The sequence below is a fragment of the Pagrus pagrus genome (genome assembly GCF_965226575.1).
Source record: "Pagrus pagrus genome assembly, chromosome: 6".
NCBI lineage: Eukaryota > Metazoa > Chordata > Actinopteri > Spariformes > Sparidae > Pagrus > Pagrus pagrus.
In genome coordinates, this window is record NC_140190.1 from 16,368,765 (window position 1) to 16,394,662 (window position 25,898).

At 42.8% G+C, this 25,898-nt stretch overlaps 1 protein-coding gene across 1 annotated transcript in view; it reads left to right on the top strand.

The window, feature by feature from the left end:
- Positions 1 to 25,898, top strand: part of insrb (insulin receptor b) — an 89,233-nt gene that overhangs the window by 36,192 nt on the left and 27,143 nt on the right. The window contains exons 3-4 of the mRNA XM_084354205.1: positions 22,742 to 22,950; positions 23,062 to 23,195. Coding sequence (XP_084210331.1) covers positions 22,742 to 22,950; positions 23,062 to 23,195 — 343 coding nt within the window. The remainder of the gene's footprint in view (positions 1 to 22,741; positions 22,951 to 23,061; positions 23,196 to 25,898) is intronic.

The window sequence follows — 25,898 nt, forward strand, 5'->3', positions numbered from 1 at the left end:
TTTCTTGCTGTTTTGACCATGTGTGCACCCTTGGGTCAAGCAAGAAAGTCAGAACAGTTGTTCAATCAGAAAAAACATGGAAGCACTCACAAGTCAGTGCTGGAAATCATCTTTGAGTTTCTAAACTTGCGTTTCCTGAATTGAACTTGTTTATCCTCATATGACCTCCCAATCCTTGTAGTCGCTTCCAAACCCAACTCTTTCCATGTGGTTCTGTCCAGGCCCAGCTCACTTCACTAAATGTTGTGTCCTTGGATTTTAAGAAACGGATCTATTCCTTTCCTTGAACCATTTTACAGGTTTCTCTTAGTGCAAAAAACACACAGTACCCTCCAGGGAGCCCGGCCCTACTCAGAATGTGTTAAGTGTCTGGGAAAGGAGCGTAATTCTCAGTAAACGGGAGCTTTGATGGTGACCAGCACTCCTGCACAGGCTGTAATGGTGCAGTCTAAAGAACCTCTGTCTATTTAAGGTGATACTTGTGACACTAGGCTGGGGTGAGGGGAGGTAGAGGGGTGGAGGGGTGGACTGATGCGCATTATTGGGAGAATGTGACCCTGGGTTGACCCACTCAGGTCAGAGATGAGCATGTAGAGGCTTGGGGGGAGAAGACGGGTCAGAAACCAGTGGACCATTTGCTAGCCATAACTACAGCGTAGGACATGAACACACACATTCCAGGAAGACTCGCAAATACAGGAAATACCAATGTGGAATACGGACAGGTGTGTGTTCATATTGTTTTTGCCTAGCAGCAGGATCGCACAGGGAGAAATGACATTTCTTCATCCTTCTTCAGCCTCTTCCTAACCCCACTGACCTCTCTACTGCTTCAGCCAGACTTAAAATCATATGCATATGAAACCGTATTAATTACCTATTTTCTTTGACTGTCTGCTAGCTCTGGAGCGGATTTCAGACTTGCCTCCCTAAGTCTAGCTGCTCAGCTGTCTGTAATAAAGTTTTGATGAGTGGCAACATTTTTTTTCTCTCTTTGGTGTCTCCCTAGCTCACGCACCTGGAGCACGCTTTGGCATACAGTGTTGTGGGAAGATATCTCATAGAGAAATCTAGTATCTTTTCTAGTAAGGAAGGTGTCATGAAGCATTTTGTTATTACAGGGTCCATTCTCTCTGACTCTCTGTTATGCTGAGTGGCTCAGTGGCAGAACAGGTAACTTGACTCTGACCTGCGCCTTATACTAATTGTCGTGGCATTTGCATTTAGACCGTAGAAGAAATCAGTGAGATCTTAATCGAAACACGTGAAAATAAATGTTCACGGAAGAGAAAAAATATGCAATGTTCACATAACTTTGACGTAGATAACCAGATAAATCTTGGTGCCAACAGTGTGTTTATGTTTATGTTTATGTTTACATGGCATGCATTGATATGCAAGATATGAAGACATGAACCGAGCAGAGGTCACAGATGATGATGTGAATGTTAAAACCAACAGCTTGGAGTTGCTTCCCAGGTTGAGGTTTCCTGCTCTATGCAGTTTTCGCTCATGTTTGACTATCCTTTAACCCTATGAAAACAAACCTTCTGCAGGCAGCCCCCTACTGACCATTTCTATTAGAGTTAAAGGGTTAAACAAAATGGTTTCGTTCTTTACTGAATATATATTAATTATTCCATCCAGCAGAACGCCTCGCCTAACTCCTGCTGCTGTCTTAAAACACTATAGGGTTTTTTTTTTTTTTACTCTTCCTCTCCACTCATCTGTCCCGATCATGCCAGAACGGCCCTGTCGTGATTAAAGTGATGTTGTAAAAACATTAGGCCTTTTGGCTGCCTGTGCCAGCTGCACTCTCTTCCTGATAGCCTGAGTGGTAATATATATTTGCAAGAGAGATATAAAAATGCTCCGATAATCTTTCTCTCTTTGCCTAAATGCATCCCTTGATGATGGCAGCAGAGTGGTGACAGAGTTATAAGACCACAGTAAAAATGGCTGCAGTACACTATCTTTATTGAACAGGCAATTGTAGCACAGGACAGGACTGCAGTTGTACTTCTCCTCCTCTCCTCACTACATTTTGATGGCCTTGCTGCCCTCATGAGGAATGAAAGCAGTTAATAATTTGACCAACACAGGTGGGATGTGTAGTCATGTGTGGAAAAATGGTCACATATTGCTACAACAGCTTGATTAAAAGGAGAAGAAGTGCTCTTTCCCTGCTTTCCCTTTCTTTGTCCATTTCTTTTCCCTGCTTCTGTTGCTCCACCTTATGTGAAAGATCCTCCCTCTACACTCCCTCCCTTCTCCTTCTTTTTTCCTTTCTGTCCCTCTGTTCCTTTGCTTTGTGCTCTCTCTCTCCCCCTCTCCCTCTCTCTCTCTCTCCCCCTCTTCCTTCCCCTTGCACGCTGTGGTATGCAGACATGCAGGAATTTCTGGGCCTCAAAATGATAGACCAAACTTGTCAGCCCTGGCTCCTGTTACTAAAGATGGCCGCCCCGGCAGTGTGTGCGCCTGTGATTGGTGCGCGTCTGAGCTACTCCCTGTGTGATTGGTCATAACATGTTTGTCCTCAGCTCTTATGTTTTGTTGGCACAAGTGTGAATGTCAGATTTTTGTTTGTGTAAGACGCAGTTTTCATGTGTAATTAAGTGGCTGCTTAGTGACTATAACTCTTCCTTTCTTCTGTCTTCTCTCCTGCACAGTTTTGGCTTCAGAGATGTATGTGTTTTTGCTGTTTGCTTCTTCTTTGGTGTATGAATGAGGGGTGTCACTCTCCACCTAACTTAGGTAAATAGTAAATGAAAGAAACACTACAGCACACAGATGCTGGAAGTAATGTGTTACAAATACTTTATTACCGTTCTTAAGTAGATTTTTCAGGTATCTATACTTGTTATCTATACTTTATTTTTGATGCATTTAGGGGAATACCTGCAATAATTTCCTAAAGCTCGAAGTGGCGCCTTCAAAAGTATTGTTTTATCCGACCAACAGTTAAGCCCCAAAAAATTAAGTTTACTATCACATCACGAAAAAAATTCAGTTTAGAAACGGACACTAGGTAATGTTTGGCACACTGAAAAATCTTCTAATCTGTCGAAGTTTGTGTCAAAAAATCTTAATACACTTTTATTAAGACACAATCACCTAGAAAGTAGTGTTTCAATGAGAACTAAGACACTTATTTTTAGACAATTTTCACTTGTTGCATTGGCAGCTTTTTACTTATTTACCGATTTCTGAAGTGCCATTTTCACATACAATTTTTAACAGACATCAAGCCCCCTTACCCATACACAGCCACACGCTCTTTAGCATGTAAAGTTCACAACATAGACTAAAGTCAAATTAATTTAATTTAAAATACAGGTAAATAGACACACTGACAGAGTCCATGTACATAAGCAAAGAAACACAAATAAATCAAAGTCTGTCTGTGAAATTCCCATCATGTAGTCGGCCCATGCGGTAGAGGGTTATTAAATACGCTGGCAGGTAATGAAATAGGCAGATAGATTATAATAATTTTGATGTTCCCTATGGGACTCTGCAGCTCTGCCAGTTTGATGAAGCTGCAGTCAAATTGAAACGTCTACCTCTATTATTTGCGTCTCCTAATATATATTGAAGACGACACTGAGTAGCACCCATAGTTCATCCTTAATATAGACTATGAGCTAGTGAGCTAGTCTCTTACGACGCATGTGTTTGTATCACCAGGCAGAATGACGTCCAGCCCAGTTAATACTTAGCATGCCTTGGCTGTTGCCTCCTCTCTCCAGTGTCTCCTGCTTCAGGCCCTGTGATGGCATTGTTGCAACTAAATAAGGTTCTGCTCCGGTGCTCTGCTCGCTGCCTGTCAGCCACACACACTGCACTCTGCTATCTGGTCCACACACTCTCACATACACTCAACATAGATGACGCTCGCAACTACGTTTTGCTGGTGTTTTGAATGAACTGTGTTGCACCTGTGTTCATGTGTGGGCATTGCCTGTACACATGTATCATCTGACTGCTCCTTGTGCGATTTGTATCATGACAGAGATGGAGTGGAATGAGGTTTTACTTTTTTTCCCCCCACCCTGAGGAATTATGCTGTCATGTGCCGTCAGTTTTCCTTTTTTAGTTTTCCCTCTGTGCGTACTGTACCAACTTACTCTTACACAACTCAGAATTTAGGTTAATGAGATCAACTGGACCCGCAATATTTCTGGTGTGCGGACAAGCGAGCATGTGACTCGGTGTAATTCATATCAATCACGAGGGAGGAGCAGTGGACATTAGCAGACACATGACAGCAACACCAGTCCATCCATAGGCCTCCAGCCGACTAACCCAGTGCACAAACCACCATTTTGGGACTGCCTCTCCCTCTCAGTGTGGCTGCTTCTGAAATAAGAAACCAACGTGAAAAAAACAACTCCCAAGTGAATCCCTCTCTAGTTGCAAGATTTACTTTTTACAAATTTTTTTGTGACACATCTGATAACAAATGACTTTGCTTGTCACCCGCGTATAATGTAAGCCCTCCAGGAGGAATGCAGGTGTATATCCCCCTTATCGCCCAGCATCTCCCTTCCTGCTGCCTGCATCAACCAATCCAGGCAGAGTGTGCGAAGAGGGAGGTGCCTCTCTGGACAATTCCACTGAACTAATTGGTTGCAAGGGCTTGTGGGAAGAAGGGAGTCTGGGAGCAGAGGTGAATATCTGTGTTTGTGAACAGAGTTCAGTTCTATTTAGTGTGTTTGTGTGTTTATCCCTCAGTCCCTCCCAGAGCTGGAATGGGAACACCAAGGGAGGAACTGGGCGGGGCTCCGATTAGTGAATGTATAACCCATGCTGGAGGGTTAACATTGGCGAAGGCGGGGGTCATAGTTAAAACTATTAAAATATTATTACTGCAGTGCTTTAATGTCACCTATTGAGTTAGAGAAACAGAAAAGGAGAAGCTAATTCTAATGCGTCCAGTACCAGGAACCTTTCATGGAGCAAGTCATATTTCATTTTTGATGCTTTTATTTATATTGAAAACTTCTGAGCAACCTGGGCTGTCCTTAATGTTTCTCTTAAAGCAGTTGGAAGTCATGATGTGTGTGTGTTTATATGTGTGTCCATGATGGCGTTAGTGTGTGTGGGACCCCTGTGACGGTTGGATAGCAGTGATAGGGGAATGGATGCAAAGAACAGCTTGGATGACAAACTCAGCTCCCAGTTCTCTGTGACAGGACGTATGTCTGTAGGAGGAACTGTCTGGCGCTCCATGACTCCATACTGTGGACAGTATGTGTATGTGTAGAATAAGACAGATGCTCTGGTCTCTTCGTCTCATGTGTGCCACTGACAGAGATAAATGTGCCAATAGTGCTTCTCCGGACTGCAGGAAAATAGCTGTGGTGATAGATGCATGTTAGTTGACTTGATGAACGTGGCCTCTTATTGGCTAAGTTTGTTAAATCTTGTGCTGTGATTGCTGGCAGTGTTTGTTTTTACTTTTTAAAGCTGGTCATATTCACAGGCACGATTCTTTTTATAATTACCAGAGCCCAGCCGATATTAGGGAGTAAAAAACTCTGATAGTGATCTATCAGCTGATATACATTTTGATCCCTCATATGTGGTCATTAAATACTTGTGACAAAGATATGTACTGAGGGCAGGATAGATTTGATTAGATAGATTTTAGTTCAGTTGAATTAACGTTATTGTTTAAAATTTTCTTTTTTGCATTATAATCTCATTTAATTTCGGTGCATGTCGGCCAACATTTACAGCGGTTCCAATATATCTGAGATTGACCAATATCAGCCAATCGATATATTCTGGCTCTAATAACTCCTATTTTTATTGTCTATTGAATAGCAAATAACTAATTACTGTGTATTTTAGACTATTTATTTATAGATTAATACATTAATTTGTAAACAGATTTATTCATTCCTATTTTTATTTTACAATTAGTTGTTAGTTATTGAAATACTTAACTGTTACTGTGACATAACTCGATAAGTACCCCCATTTATTCATGTCCATGAACAAAAAGAGCGTAAATAACTGATCTATGAATTAAAACAAAGTAGTTGATTCTTCCTTCTTGAATCATATTATTTTCTCTACACACACACATCTCTGTCAACAGGTCCTTCAGTGAACACTTCCTTATTCCAGGAGCTGGATATGGCTGCTGATAGCATCAATCACCAATACCTGTTTACTGTCTGCGGTTAACCGCTCTCCCCCTGACCGCCCAGACTCTCCCTTCTGCTCTGATTTAATTTAGCCCTCATTCTACTTTTTGAAATCACATTACAAAGACACACACATACACACATGGCTGTTTACCTCTGCCTGTCCAATGTGCTATGGCAGAGAATCACATCTGTCATACAGCGGTGTTGTGGTGTCGAAGTGTGTATCATATTTAGATGCTGACCACAGAAACTTGGGTTTGCTGCATGCTGAGAGCTCATGTAGCAGTTTGTTCTGGTTTGTTTATTTACTGATTTTATCAAGTGAAAACAATAGAAGGCTCAACATTTTTCACATCCATACCTCATCGTGTTTTCTCATTAATTATATCACTAAGCACATGTGAGATATATTGGAATCCACCTGTTATTGTTCGACTATGTAAGCATGCAAACTCTATTGTTTCACAAACTGCTTCCTACTCATTATACGTGATTTTTTCCCCCTCACCCACACACACAGATGTGCACCACAGCAGCATTTCTTAGAATAACAGCTGTCCAGTAGCCAGCTGAGCTGCAGGCAGCATCTTCTTTTCTGAGCTCCTTTCATTGTGTTTGCTTTGGCAGCTTCCAGAGACAAAATTCTTGCCTTGTCTTTCATTGTTTGCTGGATGGGGTGTGTGTAAATCAGCCCTGGGCGTCTTTGTGTTCATGTGCCCTGGGTCAATAATTTGTATGTTGTTACACATGCACGTACCCACTAAACCAGGCAAACGGATCAAGTGTAAGTCGTCATTTACGATGCTGGTCGCGCAGTATACGACGTGCTTGTAAACAGCTGTGTGTTTGTTAAAAAATCATGCGTTTTACAGTATAATTAACCCTGATAACCTTCATTCAACCACACCAATTTGACCCATTTCTCCCTGACAAATTAGCCGAGACCTTTCAAAGGAACTCACTTTGGTTTAATAGATCAATCATATCAACAGTAAAAGTCCTCACGAAGCTTTAGTGAGAGCTCGTAATACCAAAACTCGCATCATGGTAGCATCGTCTCTTCTCAGAGCTTAATTGGCCTTTCAGAATGGAATCTCATAGCTAGGGATGCACAATATATACCAGCCTGATATTGGGAAATGTATATTATTGGGTTTTTATCTGTTAAATTGTAGCACAACATTTACAAACTCCAATGTGCAGCCCGTTGTGCTCATGACATCAAACTGCCTCGCCTGGGTAGAGCCAAAAATTGTAGATTAGAGAGCCAAACATGTCATTGCTGGTGTGAATGTTCTTTCTTCCATCTTTATTCAATACATTTTAGTTTACCCATCCTCTACTGTGCATAAACTACAGGTTATCAGCTTCTTTTTCAAATGCAAAAATGTGATCTGATGCTGAAAGTTCAAAGCTTTGGTACTACATAAAACTGTGGTTGTGAGTGGGGTGCTGACCCTCAGTCAGATATTCCTTATCGACCCCTTCACACCAGCAGTAAACACCGGTTTCTCTTGGGTTGTTTTGATGATGTGATATTGAATGTAGCTAGCATCATAGTGTTAAACAGAATGTTACCTCAGGGCATGCTGGTCAGTGTTTCTAACAGAGACAGGAAATCCACATATTGAAAGTCCAGCGGTGAATTTTATGAGAATTAGATTTTGTTCAAGCTGTTTTGTTATTTATTCCAGTTTTATTAGCAGCAGCAGAGGTACAGCTTTCCACGAGGCACAGGTAGTGTCTGTCAGCTCGTCTCTCTCTCTGTTTACATCTGGCTGCTGCATTTCAGTGAAAGGCTTTTCTCTTTGTGTGCCACCCACCCACCCACTCACCCAGGCTGCCTGCCTGCTAGAGGGGCCTCTGCTGACAACACCTGCGCCCCTAAGGATAAGCAGGGCCTCTTCAATCCCCCTGACACTTCCTAATGTATGTGTTGTGGTCCTTATTCTTTTGTCCCATACCCTAGTGTACATGTATTATTTATGTGCAAACATGCATACTCACACATGCACACATATGGCCACATGCTAAAATCGGGTCCTCTTTTGTGGTTGGCCCTTCTCCTCCGGCAGTCACCCCGCTGTGTAAATCCCTCAGCCGGGATTTGTTTTTCAGTCAGGCCCCCAAAGGGACGATGTGTGCCTGTGCCTGGCATGTAGCTGAGGCGGGCTGAGGACCCAGCTCCCTCTACTTTCTGCCTCAAATGTCCACATTATACCTAAACTGCAACCGTAAAAACACAATGCCGGCTGCCAGAGGCAGAATGGGTGTAAGTGGGTATCGAACGCGAGAACATGCACTTCCAAAGTTGTCGCAATATCGATATTTTACTTTTGACATTTTATTTTCTTAAAGTTTTATTTTATTTTCAAATTTTGGACTGTGCACTTGAGGGTATCAAGTCCATTATAGCTACAAAACACCAACAAGCACACGCACTGAGCTATAACTCTCAGTGATAGGTCACTGTTAGGTAAAGCAGTGTGTCATTATGTCCCAATGGAAGAGATTGTGTGGTTTGTATTTTCGATATATCTGAATTCTTGGAAATGGTGCATGCACCACATGCACTGTTGTTTGGTTTGTAAGAAGCAAACATGTTTTGAGGACGACTGCAGATTTTATTGTCTTGAGATCTGAAAAGTGCATGTTATTGTTTATATGTTATCCTTATATGTCAGGTAAAGTATTTAATAGGAGGGGGACCATAGGTCTATGATTGATCGGTACAGAGTCTTCAAGTGTATCTTTTCCTTTTCTGCCGCAGTCACATCTGGATGGTGTTGAGCTTGATGCACCTGCGTGTCTGTCCCATCACTGCAGCACTTAACTTTGCCAGGACAGAGTTTTTAAACCAACAGCCTTTTTGGCTTTTTCTTCTTGTGTGAAATCCAAGATACGATAAAATAATATCTCGTGAGAAAGCTCGCTTTCTTCTCTCCTCTGGGCCTTACATTGAAAAAGCAGCTCCTCCACCTTACTCACAGTCTCACACTTGGCAGCTTTGCAGACAGAAACTTGCAGTGAAAGACAGAGAAGTGAGAAACGGAGGCTGGCACTAATGCAGAGTTAAACCTTCTTAGTTGTTAGAAGTAGTTATGTCTGGTTTTGTTTGTGTCCAAGCTCTAATGTATTTGTAAGTATTGAATGTAATACAGGTGAGAGCACATGATTTATTTGTGGCAATTCACGTGCCGATATTAAGATTGAACCTGGAAAAACATTCATCAAACATGGACGTCACACGTGTTTCACAGTTTTTTTAGCCATACATCGCCATGGACATATAAGTAAAAATGATTACCACACTTAATCTTTTGAACATAGCTGTTAAAATGACTAATTTAAATATACTGCAAAATATTTTAAAGATGTGAAGTGTAACTGTCTCGTAACGGCTCTCCCTAATAGCCCTCCTTGGGTAACTGATGTGTCCACTGTTTAATCTTGTTTTTGAGGAGACGCCCCATGAATTCCTGTACCAGGAGAGAAAAACAAGCCTGGGGGAGGGGTGTGCGACTGATCAGACTGAGCGAGTGAGGGATAGGAGGACAGAAACGGAGAGCTCTTTACCCTGGACTGTTGAATCCATGCTGATTGGTTGTGTTATTTTGATAATTGTTTCCCTTGTTGCGGCCACGTGGCCGCACCTTCCACTGTCTCTCTGTCCTTGATGTATCGTCCCTCGCAACAGGGCTTTGCTCTGGCTCTCCCTTTCAGCTCCTTCCCTACTTCCCCTGCCCTTGTGAATCTGTATCGATGCATTTGGTTGCGTATCACGCTCTGTTTTCACATGCTGCATCGGTTCAAGCCTCCTCCTCCCTTCCATCTTCACTGTAGGCATGTCAGGGCGCAGTGTTTGAGGGGTGGTAGAAGCATCTGTTTACGGCACGTCCAGCTCACTATAGATGCTGATACATGGAGAGTGTAGCATCCGTGGCTACTTGTATGCTTGTTTGCTGTTTTTCTTGTGACTTTAAAATATGAATGTACACACAGGGACACACGCACATAATCTCCCTTCATTCTCTGCTGGGCATTTAATAGTGTGTGCTTATGGCAAATCTCTTTAGTCTGGCAGTTATTGGAACTAAGATTTTAATTAGGAGAGGTTTTAGTGCTGCGCACTCTGCATTAGCATTACAACAGGGGCATGTTTGAGGGGTGGACTGGCAGGCAGACACTGAGCCATAATTTTTACTAGCAGACGAATCAATCCCGTCAAATAAGGAGCAGAGATGACAGCGTAACATGTTTGGCATGCATACTATTTCTGCAGACAGGGAGGTGATGTTTTAGTCTTTTTATTGAAGAGGTGGGGAGTCTCGCTTGCCATTCAGGAGAGATGGAACATTATAGTAGCCAGTCTTTTGAGTAGCTGATCACACACACCTTGTTGCCAGAAATGTTTCCTGTTGTTACTGTGGGGTGTTGGGATGATTGATTGAATCATGTCAGCAGCTGTCAAATGGGTCTGGATTAGAATTTGATCGAAGATGGAGTCTACTTGGAAACATTCAGATCCGTCTGCTGCTTTCTTCTGCAGCTCCTGAGCTATCCATATCATATGTTGTTTACCTCATTTTACAAGTTGAAACATTATTCTCACAAATATTTTAGAATATAACCTGGTTTCAAGGTCTGTCTAACCACAGAATAGGAACAGAATATTTTTACTAATAAAGTAGCCCATGTTGTAGCTGTAAATTCTCCCATTCATTAATGGCCCTTCACATGAACAGACATGAAAAAAATCCCCCCCAAAAACTCGGCAACTCAGGAATAACCGCAAACTGAATTTATTTTCCAAGGCTGCTTTTCAATGAAGGATTTCTTGCATGTTTTTTTGATTCATGAAAGTGTAGACCTGTTCTCCTTAAAACCTGCAGAACCCAGTGTTGCATCCAGCCCTTGGGTTTTCCCACCAACTCTCTCACTCACATTTACAGTCGAGGATGAAAGGAACAGGGGATGTGAGCGGTCGGATGGATGACCAAAATGTAGAGCTAACAGAAACAGAAGCAAGAGAATTTCCCCCGAATTCCTTTTGACGCACTCGAGCCTGAATCTGAGTTTACACTGTTTTGCTTATGACTAACACTCTCCATAATCAGTCCCTGCACGTCGGCCCAGGAGACCCCTGGCCGGTCTCCTCGGCTGTTTTCCTTGGCCGTTCGCTTCGCTGATGGAAAGACGGGCTCTCAGTGAGGTCAAACGGAGGCTTCGACAACTTGAAGCGAGGTTGTGAGGTTGACTGAGGGATGACTGTGAATAGACAAGAAGTTCCTTAACATTATTTTCGTGAGCAAAATGAAATATAATGACCACTGACCCTTAATAACTAATGCCATGTTTCAGACAATGCAGTCATTTCTGTCAGTGTCTGAGACTATTGTGTACCTGACATTTACCCTTGTAGCATACGAAACGTTTCTACCGGATCTGTATTAGTTTTAGAGGTGTCTCATTTATGTTATCTTGGAGCAGCAGACGAGTTTGTTTTGCCATGTTGGAAAGGAAATGAAAGCCAGATAGCAGAGGAACTATTAGTACAAAGATATAAATGTATCAATGACACCATTTGAAATGTCCAGAGCTTAAAATATCCATACAAGCATTATGTACTTCATAATAATAAATCAGGAATACAGTTTGTTTCAGTGCTGGCAACTGTAATGTTGTTCTCCAGCCTTGGGGTCAAAGGCCAAGGGGCAGGAAGGGAGGGTCGCTTGTCTTTGAAACAAAGGAAAGATGCTAGAACGTCACGTGTCTGCTACATGTGACCTGCATACTGTATTTTTGGTGTGTTTTGCACAAAAGAGTGTGAGAATGTGTGTATGTGACCCCTTGTGACAAGCCTGTTTCTCCCAGTAATGATGGAGAGTTTCCCTCCTTCCTCCCAGAATAAATAGACCTTCCTGAGGCCTTGTCGGATATGAATGGAGGGAGGAGACAGGCGGGATGGGAGTACTCTGATTCGTCTAATACAAGGAGAAGACAGGGCACTTAAAATGACATCTGGCCGCATTTTGAAAGGCCTTGTGTTCTTAACTCATTGACATGGAACAAAAATAAGGTGGAGGGCCTCAAATTAGATATTTGATTTTTTTTTTTGGCCCCTGTTTTTCTTCCCTGTAGAACATTAGTTTGAATTTTAATAACACACCATTCGGAAGCTTTATCATCAGTTTTGAAATTTCTGACATCTGTAGCAGCGTCGTATTGTTAGGTGTTGTTTCTTTTCCTCTTCCCATCAGTTGCTCTACTCTGCGTGCATGAATGCATGTGTGTGTGTGTGTGTACAAATGCGTGATTGTGTGTGCCTGCCTGTGTACCGTGGCTCTGCTTAGTGCTATGCTGTGAATATGAAATAGGGCAGCTAGCATCTGCACTGCAGCCATCCCTCCCTGGCCCCCACACTGTGCCTACTGCTCAGTGCAGCTGGCCAGCCTGGAGAAACACAGGAGCATGGAGCTTGTGTGTGTGTGTGTGTGTGTGTGTGTGTGTGTGTGTGTGTGTGTGTGTGTGTGTGTGTGTGTGTGTGTGTGTGTGTGTGTGTGTGTGTGTGTGTGTGTGTGTGTGTGTGTGTGTGTGTGTGTGTGTGTGTGTGTGTGTGTGTGTGTGTGTCAAAGAGGGTTAAGTTTACTTGTGTTGGTGCCTTTGTTTGTGTGGGTTCATTTCAGTTTAGTTTCTCCTGCGTTTGGTTTCTGAGAGACTCTGTGTTTACCTGTACAAGATTGGCTTCTTCTGTCTGTGCATGCATGTTTGTCTTAACATTTGCCCGTATGCTTGTTGCTACATCTTTATCTGTCCCCGTGCATCTGTATTGTCAGCCTCTCTTTTATCTGTGTGGCAGTTGTGTTTATACCCGTGTAACCCTGTACAAATTCCATTTTTTTTTTTTCGAAGTAGGGCTGCAATTATGATTAATTTAATTTTCAATTAATATGATGATTATTTTCTTCTTGATTAATTGATGATCGAAATCCAAAAACATTCTGTTCACAATCATATAAAACAAAAAAAGCAGCATCGCTTTAAGTAGGGTTACAACTAGATTTTTCAATTATTTTTTACAATTAATTGAAAATGAAATGGTCATCATCACAATTTCCCAGAGCCTAAACTGACGTCTTCAAATTGCTTCTTTTGTCCAACCAACCAAATCCCAAATACTCTTCATTTACTATCATGAATGAGAAGAAGAGAAGCAGCAATTGTTTGAGATTGTCGATTGAATATTGAATGAAACAATTAATCGATCATCAAAATAGTAGTCATTTTCTTTTGTTCAACTGAAGAATTATTTAAATGATAAAACAAACATCACAGTTGTTTCCAGTTAATTTTTCATATTTGGACTAATAAAATCTATAAAAATAAAATAAAATGTAGATTCAAAGGAATCCAGTCTGCTCCCAGTCTGTTCACAGGCCAATTCAAGACGGACGCCACTCTAGCATTAAAAATGCGCAGCATCCCTGGTGATGCCAAGTCCTCGTCCCGGTCGTTGGGGCTAGCTGAACTCAAAGCCCCTGAAACACGAGAGAGCCAGGGAAGAGGGAGAGAACCAGAGTTAGAAGTAGGAGGAGAGGAAAGAGAGAAAGATGCAATAAGGAAAGAGGAGATGAGAAAGAGAATGAATCTATTACAATCAGCTCTTTGATAAACATTTTCTCAGTGCCATCTGAGGACACAAAGAGCGAGAGCAGTCTGAGTTCTCTCTCCGCCTTTCTCTCCCTCTCTCTCTGTGGCTAATATAAGGAGATAATGGGCCATTGAGGCAGAAAGGGAAGGCTTAAAAACACCTTAGTCATGACTGGACCGCCACTCAGTGCCACTGATTAAATTACCCAGATGAAGGGGTATTTATCTAAGCACAACTACAATCCATAAAACTGCACTTAGCATTGCCCAGTTAAAGATGTCAAATCACTGTCAGCAGCTCTTAGAGGCTGTGTGTGTTTTTATGTGTGAAAGCTGCAGACATTGAAAACAGTGTTTAGTGTTATTTAATTTATTCTGACATTTAATTTCCTCTGTCACATGGTAGAAGCTGGAACTGCGGGATAGTTTTGAGTGGCCAGACCTTATTGCTTCAGTTATTTTTGCTTTGGCCGACTGCTTTGGGAGGAAAGTCTGGATGAATGCAAGGATGAATGAAGTATTCAGAGATGATTCTCTTGGACCTGTTTGGTGGTAAGGCAGACATGCATTGTCAAGAAGGTGTTTGTTGGACAAAATGCTTGGGACTGAAGTAGTGAGCCGCTGCAGAAATGACAATTCCTCATCAAAGACAACTAGTCAAAATCTAGCCCACACTGTTTGATGCATGTGTCTCTTGAGGGATGCCACAGCCTCATCACTGAGTCACAGACTCAATTGACAAAGTCTTTAGAGAAGACCTGAAAGAGTGGCCACTGGATCTGACAGCAGCCTGAGTGCTGCCCTGGCCTTTAGTTGACCGGGTGTTTTGTTATGAAAAGATTCCTTCCTTCCTGCTCTGTTGTTGTGTGTGTGCTTGTGTGTTTGAGTGATTCTTGCTGTTGGTGATGTGAAGGAAAATCATGAGGCCGGTGATGCAGTTGTCCTGCGCTCTAGATGGATGTTCACCTGCTGCCTCTCTCCATCACCTTTCCGCTGTCACCAAACTGTCCAGTCAGCAAAACCTGCTGGACCTCTGTGTGTGTATGAACATGTGTTTGTGCGTGTGTGAGCGAGAGAGGAAGACTATATGTTGCTCTTGGTTATGTATAAGCTGGTTTTTATCTACTTTTGGCTTCCTGCGTGTGTGGGAGAGAGAGAATTTGTGTCGGCTACAGCAGTGTATGTCTAAATATGTGTGTGTGTGTGTGTTCCAGCTTGTCAATGTCTGTGCGTGTGTATTTCATGTTTGCGTGTAGATGTCAGAAAAAGTGCAGCCAGCAGCAAAATGCTGCGGCTGGTGGCTGTATGACAAAATTAAACATGTGGCACAGAGGAGGGAAGAAGAAGAGGGATGAGGAGGGTTAAGGAGGAGGGAGGGCGGTAATGACAGATCTTTTGGAGGAGAGAAGAATAAGGGAGCGACCAGCGCTGGGATGTATTGATCGCAGCTCCATCTTGAGCGTCTGTAATGAGAATTAGTGGCTGTGGCTCTGTGGAGGAGCAGATTTGTCGCCTGGGGCGAGACGACACTGTGGCTGGGCTGGGTGGGACGGGAGGGGAGAAGAAGGGGAAACGGGTAGAGGAGGGTCAAGAGGAGAAGAGGAGGAGGCAACAGATGAGGACAGGAGAGTGCAAATCTTAAAGGGACAGAGAGATGGAGGGAGTGTGGCTTTCACGATGAAAAGACAAGACACGAATGTAAGAAAACGCCTGTTGGGAGCATGCGGCTAATTACTGCAGACAGTCTATGTCTGGACTCATCTCCATGGTAACAAGATGGGCCGGCATGGCTGGCCAGCACACAGGAAGACACAGACGAAGAAATCAATGAACAGACAGACAAAAGAGGGTGCAAAACCATGCTCATTAAGCCTGATTCACCCTTTCATTTTGTTTGTTTACATGTCTGCATGTTTCCTGTTGACCCCTCATCGAGACTGATCATTGGAAGAGCTGCTGTCGACAGAGAGCTAACCTCACATATAAAATAATTGTTCTTTTTCCGACAGACCTGCTGGATAGAGATCAGAGAAGGTTGTTTGTTGATCCAAATGTTGCTGGTTTGGATCATAAGAAAGTAAAGTCATTAAGTCTGACTTCCCTAAGTGAACAAAATGTCCCTCAGCAGCTACTGTTGAATTGTCCTTAAACAAACTTAAGAAACCTCTAACCTGATCAAGCTCTTTGGTGGACAGCAGCAGCAGCAGTAGAGAGTGAGTATAGGGGAGGCTGTTGATTGTGAAGCAAGAGGCCGGTGATACAGAGCACGAGTGTATTCACCATAAATGGATTACGACACTGAAGGTTTATTAACAGGTTTTGCCTTCAGGTGTTAATGGGAGGACTGTTGGCTTGTTATGACATCGACCCATTTTAAAAATGTAACGTGACAAAGTGATGACGTTTGTTGGCAGCAATGAGGAAGATGATTTCATTTCCCAGCTGTGTTACTAGCATGAACAGGGCAACTTTCTTTAATGGTGGGAGACTGACAGAAAGCTACTGTTTATGTAGGTGAACAGCTCGACATGTTGAGACAGGTATGTAGATATGTGGAAGGGGTGTGATCGTGTGCATATGTGACAGAGAGAGGGAAAACTCCTGGGTTCTATGTAGGGATTGGACAATATAAGATTTTAGCGCAGATTAGGATAAAAACACCCAGGAGAAGTTGATCTTGTTGAATTTACATTATCAGGATAATCTTCACATGATTTACCTGAAAACGCTAACATACATGATATGGCCTTAAAATGATGCCCTGATATACAAATCTAAAACAAGACATAGTCTTTTATCAGGTTAATGATGTTTTGATATATTGCCCAGACCCACTGAATACTAAGGAGACCACTGCATGAACTGTGTTGAACCATGTTTGTGTTTGAGAGAGCGACAGGCCCTGTTCTCTTTCAGCCGATTCCAACCATCTGTAACCCAATTTAGTCTGGGTCATTTAGCCAATAGGACACACACACCGGTACTTTTAAACATTGGAAAGTGTGTTGTCAGGGTGCTCTGCCTTCTCCCTCCCTGGATGTTAAGTGACTTTTATAGAAGAATTTATACTTACTGTGGTTCTTGTGACATTGATGCTTAAATCCCAAAAACATCCTGAACTGAGCTTTGCAAAAACAACAGTTTACATCCACAGTCGCCTGTGTGTGTTGGTGAGTTACCACCTGCAGTATACGCTATGGTCAATAAAGCCTGACCTAGTGACATGAAACAAAGCAATAAACATCTTGGCATGGTAAACAATCTGATTGCTGCGTGACGAGTCTCTGCTGCACAAAGCTGGTCTGCATAAGAACTTGTGGACATGCATAAAATGCCAATACCAACCCTCTAGTAGCTGATGTCTGGTTTGTCATACACATAACTTAAACAAGAATGGATCAAATTTGGTCATTTATAACCAACTCTACAATACTTCAAGGGCCCACGTGTGTTTTGGCTATAAGGTGTGTATCTGTCAACTTCCCTTTTTGTCATCAGATCAGCTGCCCCTTGCCCCACACAGCTTTGTAACTGCAGTGAAATATCTTTATTTGCAAGCGCACATGAGTAAACTCATAGATACCTCTCAGGTTCTTGTGTTTGGAAAGTTGCTTACACAATGACAGCTCTTTATCTGTCGTGCCAGTAACCCCGAGAGGGAGTGGCTGTTGCAGAGGGAGAGGAAGGGCATGACTGTTTACTTCTCTTTTCATCCTTTTATTACTGTTTGGAAAAAACGAGTGCTTCAACTAGCCATTATTTTAATTGTTCATTTTCTGGATTAATCATTTAATTGTTTGTTCTATAAAATGTCAGAAAATGTCCAACACTGTTTCCCAAAGCCCAAAGACGATGTCCTCAAAAGTCCACAACCCAAAGATATTCAGTTAAAACATGACTTGGAGCGTTAGAAAGATTGCATGTCTTCAGAGGTGCATATAAAATCTATGAGAAATACCACTTGTACTGCAGTGAAAGTGTAGTGTAATAACTCACAAAATCATAGATTTTTTTTCTCCAAGTGCTGCCAGCTTGCTCTGTATTATACTGACAAAAAAAAGCTCACATCCATTAAATAAAGTAAAAGGTATGATATCAAATATTTATTTAAAACAGCGGGAGATGAAATGATTAGACTGTAGAAGACTGTGAGCTTTACAGATTTAACACTGAGGCTAATAATTTCTACCGTGGCACGATAAAAAGGACCCATCTAACTACATACTATTAATTTTGCCAGCTATTACTCAACTAAATCACACCGTATTTTGCCCCCTTTATCCCTTTACTATTATTCCAACTCTTCATACTCTTTCAGCTGCTCCTTCACACAGTCAGTTCGCTGCCAGCCATTTATCAAGCATCAGTATCAGTTCTGGTGTTGGCCACTGGATAAGTTATGAAATTGGTCGGTCTTATAATAATGGGAAAGGGCTATTCTGCTCTATATTTAATACAGATTGGTAATGATAGAATTTTAAGTTAAGCTTAAGTAGCTTTTACAGGTGCAGTTTGTAGCAGTTTGCTATTTAGATTGTTTAGTAGTGCATCTAGTGGTCCAGACTGGGAGCTCAGGGCGCCAGAGGCACAGGAACTTTAGGTCTGGGACGAGGACTACGGACAGGGCTAGCTGGTTAGCATGCTAACATCAGTAGATTTCTCTGCAAGAAAATATATTATCATCATAACATCAGAACTGTTATTACTTCACATTGTGTTGATAATTTTAGTTATTTTTTGAATGTTTTCAACTAAAATTCTTACATATTTCGTCTTTAGCGCCCTATGAGGACTATTTGCTAGATTAAAGTAAAACTTTGGCCCCCATACTTAGAAAATTATATAATTGTGGCTGCCTTTCCTCCTCTCCATCGCCCTTTACCTCACTCTGTTTTCCTCTCATCTTTCTCCCTCTCCATCTCTTCAGCTGACCATATCCTCTTCCTCCTCTGTTAGTCTCCTTCTGGCCATCACAGTGACCACAAACAAACCTTTGCCTTACTTTAGTGTGTATTTGTATTCGTCTATGTGTGTGCTTGCCTGCATGTATGTATATTGACACTTCTGATGACTGTATCGCTCCGTGTTTCCCTCCCAGTAATCAGTGTGTTTTTGTTTACACTCCCCCCGTCTCTCTCCTTTACTCTCTCAGGGCGAATGTCTTACATCAGATCACTTGAAGCATTTATAGCAACGCTTTTGAAGCTTAGGACTCCCACCGTGGCCAAATATAGTAAACGTGAATCCAGCAGCTGCGCGCGCGCGTGTGTGTAAGAGGGTAGAGGAGTGTGTGCGTGCATGTGTTCTCCTGAGTAAATGGCTCTGGGGTAAAAACGTGTTTGTTATTGTTCCCAGCACTTCGCCTGTAGACAACACTGCCAATTAAAGGGGAGGTTTTATGTGTTAAGAGCAGGAAGTGTTGCCGTGTGTGGCTGCACACTATTGGCTGCCCCGGCTGCTCCCATGTTCCTTCCCTGGGGACTGAGCAGCCAGGGCTCTTTACTGCCACAACCAAATGAAAGGTAAACACAACACACCTTTGATCAGGCTCTGCATTTAAAACCCTTACTGGAACGCTCTGTGTGTGCGTGTGTGTGTGAAGGGAAGCGGTGAGCAAATTACTGAATGACATAGTGAGAGGTGTGTGTATGTGTGCGTGTGTTCAGCTTAATGAGAGATAAGCTCTCCAGGATGCTACGGCCTGCTCCTCCTCCTCTTGTTGTTGAAGCATGAGTGAAATCATCCCTCCATCCATGCCTCCGTTCCTCCATCCCCCCATCCAGCCAGCATGAAAACAAAACAAGGCGTTGTATGAATGAAAGTGGGAGGGGCCGAGTGGCCTAGAAAGGCAGGCAGGCAGATAGAAAGATAGATAGTGGTGCAGGGCAGGGTGAGGCTGTGGCGGATAGAGAAGAGGACAGTGGAGTAGGAGGAGGAGGAGGAGGGGGATGAATGAATGAGTGAGCTGACTGGAGCATGTTTGGCATAGCAGCTAGCTTGTGTAGCTTGGCGCTAGCGTGAGTAGAATGGGGAATAATGCTGCTGCAGTAGTGGTGTTGTGCTGCTGTAGTGCTCCCTGCTGAGACTGCTGTGCTGGGATCAGAGAGGAAGATGGTAAATACACCTAGAATCAATAAAGAAAATAACCGGAAGGTAAAATGAATTGCCAGGTGTAGTGCATTGATTTATTTATTTTAAAGCTGATTTACTAGCTCCACCTTTCTGTTTTTGGCCCATCTCCTGTCTTAAGAACGTCCTCATTCACCAAAAGCAGCCGCAGCAGTAGATTTGTCTTCCCTGGCATGCCGGCTACTTGGCTGCGTCTGCCCCCTGTCTGCCCCAGCAAGGCCAGGGTTAACCCTGGGCGTCTCTCCTCCCCGACATGGAAGAGCCCATTGAATGGCTGCCTCCCCCAGTCAGCAAACACATTGGCTGAAGCTGAGGGTGGATCTGGGGCTGGAGCAACACTCTGGCATGGATCCTCGGCTCGGAGCTGGATCTGCTAGCTGTCTCAGCCCTCCCCTCCTCTGTTATGTGATGCCGCGGTCACAGCATGTACACACACAGCAGACAGACGAGAGGGGGGAGGGCTGGAGAAGAGCTATGCGTTTTTCTCTCTGGGTCAGAGACGACTGTGTGCTGTGGTGGGTTTACTAGCTCATAGTAAAAAAAAACGTAATGGAGTGACCCCTGCATGAACCACCCCAGAAGGTCGGAGATTATGTTTTTTTCTACATTACTCAGTCGCCCTCTCCACGGTTTTGACCCCCAGTCCCTTTCGTCATTGTTCTTTTCTTTAACCTTATTATCCCACCCCTCCTCTCCCCCTGCCACAACCCCGTCTGTCCTCTCTGCTTTTACTCAGGCAGCACAATGGGCAGCCAGGAAAGGGGGGGGGGGGGTCCTAGCTGTATCCTTGGCAGTGAGAGCTCATGTTATGTCCTCACAGAGGTGGCATCCCAATGCACTTTAAAGCTAACAGTTTGATGCTCTGCTCTAAAGATTCTTTCTTCCCATTTTTTTTTAGCTCCTAGTGAACCATTAAGGTGGTCTTTCTTTGTGATTGTTTAAAGTGCGGATAACTCAAATATCAATGGAATATTTTAAAACACTCTACTCTTCGTGATGCTTTATTTTCACCTATAATGGACACAAATAAGGGTCAAATGTGTGTACACTTGTTATTTGACCTAGATCTGCTTCTTGCCCCGACGCTCTTTGGTTCAGTTAGCACATGATATCAAAGCTGACAGTATAGTGAGAAACATGGTGAGAGACGGTGATTAAGACACAGGGTCATGGACAGGAGACCCAGTTGGAGGTCATTTGTGGCCTACATATTTTGCTGTTTTCTCTAGTGGATATCAAAGCAAACGGAAGGATTAGATGTTGCAAATTCTGATTGTTTTGGTGTTTTTAGCATGTTCACAGACAGTCGCTGCCAGCACAAGAAACTTATGTCAGCTAAAGGTGCAAGTGGCTGATAAAGTTTATTTCACCTCAATCCCTAAATCTCATTCATCCAGCTTCATACAGCTTTGCTAAACTCTTACTTACCATGGCTTGTTGTGTTTTCCTATCTTTGCGCACCAGGTCAGTGTGTGCTGTTGGTAAAAAGGTCAGCGCCTGGTATCAGGTGAGATCTAATGAGTCTCTCCCGGCCGTCAGACAAGGCAATATCAGCTAGTTTATTAGATCATTACAGGGCACGGGTTAAACCTGACTGCTAATCCAATCACAATTGACACTCAGGCTCTTTCTCACAAATGCTGTTCCCCAATAGGTCCAATGAAACCTGACATGAGCCAATGACATAAAATGTTCAGCCCATTAGCAATTAAGGTTGTTTCCATGGCACTGCAGACCGCTGCTGCTGGCCATCAGGCGTTACTTGTGGACACTCACTCCCTCATGGATGCTAGGCGGACAATCAGTGGTTGTCCGATTGCATGTTTGCATGCAAATTACAGCTGATTGTGTTCTTGAATGCAAATTACTGTTTGTGTGATCTTGTGCTTTTGTGCAAATTAAGTTGAAATGTTCAGCCAACATCTTGGGTCAGCAGTGATATTTTAGTATAACATAACCACATAATACAGAGAGAAGGTCATGTAATTGTAGCCTATATTCAACTTGTTGATACAACAGTGCTTTACGAGTGCAGCACGTTTGGCTAGACAGTGTCATGATTTGTTAAGTGCATATGTATTGACATGGGAGGAAAGTTACTGATGTTAATATCAGAGTCGGCAATCTATTATCCAATTCGGCAATCGATTCTGTTTCTGTGCTTTGTCGTTTGTTTGATCATTTTGCGAGGGTCAGTTTCAGTTTTCAGCAGGTTTGTATTCCTTCTGATGGCTGCGCATCATTCCTTTATTCTCTTTGAGTGACCACAGCAACCACACATTGAAAACGGCAACAAACACCACACGGCCCAGCTGAGAACACCTGTTTATAGTTCATGCAGCCATGTTCATGTGTGTGTATTTGCACACCAAACATGCATGTGGTTCCCTCGCTGTGCTCAGATCAGAGCAAACCACCACTTGGTGGCCATTTTGACCACAGGGTTTCGCTCTCTCCACCCCTTCTTGTTTTAATGTTTTGTGAGCCGTTAAATGCTAGACGGAGCGACTGAGACGGAGAGAAATATCCCTGCCTGCATGCAGCCCTGTGCTGTTTATATTTGTTGGTATTTTTGTTTTCATTTTCCTTTGCTTCTGCAGGCTATTTGTGTGTTTTCGTGAACTTTGGATAAGCCCCACTGCTCTCCCACTCATCTCCTTTTGCTGTCTTAAAACAAGGAGTGGTTATAAACACAGTCTTAATGGTGATACTAGTGGGGACCGAAATAAAACATGACTAAGTCCACGTGTATCTAATATAATACTAACCACCTCTTTCCTTTTTCTCCTTCTGCCTTTCCTCAGTGTGCTTGGACAAGTGTAAGCATGGTGCATGTAGCCTCCAGGGCCAGTGCTGCCATGACCAGTGCCTGGGTGGCTGTTCTGAGCCAGGTAACGCAAGTAGCTGTGTGGCCTGCAGGAACCTCCAGCATGGAAGCACCTGTGTGGAGAAGTGTCCTACTGGATACTATGTCTTCAGGGGCTGGCGCTGCATCAGCTTTAGCTTCTGTCAGGTTGGTGATAACTGGAATTCTTAAAGTTGATGCTTATGATATTAAGGACAAATGTAGACATACACTGGTGTGAACGCATGTGTTTTATATGTGCTTTTCTTGTAAATCCAGGAGCTCCACAACCAGTGTAAGCAGAGTAAGAAGTTGGACCAGGACCGGGAGTCAGGCTGCTATGAATACGTCATCCACAACGGGGCCTGTATTCCAGAGTGTCCATCTGGATACACCACTATCAACTCCACTACGTACGTCTGGCTCTCACACACACACAGACATACACACACTCACCTTTAATGCCACCATAAACACTGCTGTGTTATTGATGGAGGTCATCATTACGTGATCGTAGATGTGACCGTAACCCACAACAAATCGTCCCCCTGTGAGGTGGATTGTGGTCACTCAACACACTCGATAACATTTGCACACAGGAGATGATGGTGTTGGAAGTTGATCAAACAAAAGGGCAGAAGTTTTTTTTTCCACTGTGGAAAGTCTCCTGTCCTCTGTGGAGAAGCAGCTGGGCTGCTGGGAACAAATGGCGTACAGTAGAGATGTCACCTGCCTCTCTGTTTTCCTCACTGTCAAACGTTTGTCGTTCAAACGTCATTTTCTGTGAATCCCTACAGTTAAGCATTCAGAAAAGGCCAAAAATTGCACATAAATCATAAATATTCAAAATTCAAAACCAGTATTATGTTAGCCGCCATTTGCCAGCTGTAGTCATGTAGTCATTCGGCAAATTAAATTATCAACGCCCAAAATGTCTAGTTGGAAGTAGAAGCCAAATACATATATTCATTCAGAGCGTATTGAATAACCCAATATTGTGTGACCTATACAATGTTGCCAAGACAACTCAAATATGAATTTACATGATGCAAAGTTTTGTTTTGCCTGTGATATTAAGACACCAGGGATTCATAAAATATATACAGTATGTACCGGAGTCCAGCATGTCGAAGACGATGAAGACAACCCTGGGACAGTTGAAAAGTGGGGGGAAAAAACAAGTGATGCTGCAACAGATACTGCAGTCAAGGCTAGCAAGATCACAGCAAAGTGTCAATCAAGCTGCCAGTCACACAGAGATGCATCGCCAGAAACACATCGCCTAAAAACATTTTTCCCCAAGGGTAGGGCACCCTCTCCTCTCATCTCTTGATCTCGCATAGTAGTTAAAATATTCTCAGCTTTAATGTCACTGAGTCAGCGTCCCACATGGCCCAGGTAACTTGCACACACAGCCCGACTCCATAGGCGCACCACACACATCATCGGGGCATGAAAAGTTGGACAGAATAGACAAAATGTTCTGCACCATTTGCATGAGGGCAGGTAGCACAAATCATAGTCGATCATATGTTGTTGTTTAGATATAGACTGTATTTGGCTATTTAAAACAAATGACCGGTAGTTTTTCCATTTAGCTGAAAACGGCCAACCTGGCTGTCAAAAAACAGTGTAACGTAACCTCTGCTGACAACAGATGACCATGAAGGCATCACAGAGATAATTGTCTGTTAAGGAATACACAAAATATAAACAGTATATTTTTTTCTCAACTCATGGCAGCATGCCATATGAATAAATAAAAGTTAATCTGTCACTTAATATTGGAATGCTAATGTTATGTTAAATTAAGCGTAGTAGCACCGAATACAAAGTTGCCATAAAGGCATGAGACTACGTAATTTCATATGCAAATAAATCCTCTAATCTCATTTGCTGTAAACGAGTCCCTGGTGTTTTCACAGCCTCCATCGCATTCTGCTCTGTGTGATTACACAGCTGCATCCGTCAAAGCCTCACCACACTGACATACAAGAACAAATAATTGTCCACAGCAGTTTTAACATTTTCTTATGCGGATTAAATGCATGAACGTCATTCGCTTCGAGATGGATTTGATATTGCATTCAAAAATATGTTTATTTCAGCATGGGGCAACGTCTTTAATCATGCCAAAGTGTTGATTATTTTGAAGCGTATGAAGGTGCGCTGGAGTGAAATAATGTGTCTGGGTCTTAATGCACCCTTGATAGCCAATTATTTTCCTATTGAAAGGATTATTTAGTAGGCTCAACTTTACAGTCTGTCTGGGACCTGTTTACTTAGTCTGGTTGAGTAGTTCACATGAGATTATTTCATGTGAAAGAACAGCAAATTAGTAATAAGAATTGTTAAATGATACTGGGGATTTGGAGGATGTATTTAAACCAAGTGAGGTTAACCAGCACGTGTACTGTCTGGGACATTTGTAATGAAGAATGTTTTGGGAGTATTTGTAGTTGCAGTTTAGCTCAGTATGTCACACACTCTGACAGATCAGAGGTCTGCGAAAGACATTTGTCCTTAAGCACACTGCACCTCTTATCTTATTACAAATTGCTCCTGATAAAAGTGTCAGCCAGGAGCCGTGAATGTAAAAACAACCTTAAACAAAACTGTCTGGAAACTCACCTGGTCCTGTTTAGCACACAGCTTTGTCTGCATGTGCAACAAGCGAGGGCATGACCTTATTTAGCATTCTTACTTGTAGTAAACAGGGGCAGAGGAACATCAGCGACTTCCTCATTTAGCGTCAGTAGCTGTTGCTAAATGAGGAGGACACGTATTTGTTTTGAAACCGCTCCTGTTTGCATGCTTTGAAAACACACACGAAGGTTTGAGCAATGAGGATAAAACATGCTTCAGTCAAGAGTGTAATACTCCTGTTGTCTGTTTGAGGCGAGGCAAAACTGACAAAACCATAGCAAGGAGTGAATAGCTTGCTAAAAATAACAACTGTGCTAAAATGTTTAATAACTTTTGAACCACTAATCCGATCCAGATGCTTTAAAAACTCATGTAAAGTGGAGTTTTTAAAGCAGCATTTGGGACGTTCACTGTAGTGAACGTAATTACGCCATCCTGTTCTGCAGCATTGATCTTCAAAGTTCATTTTT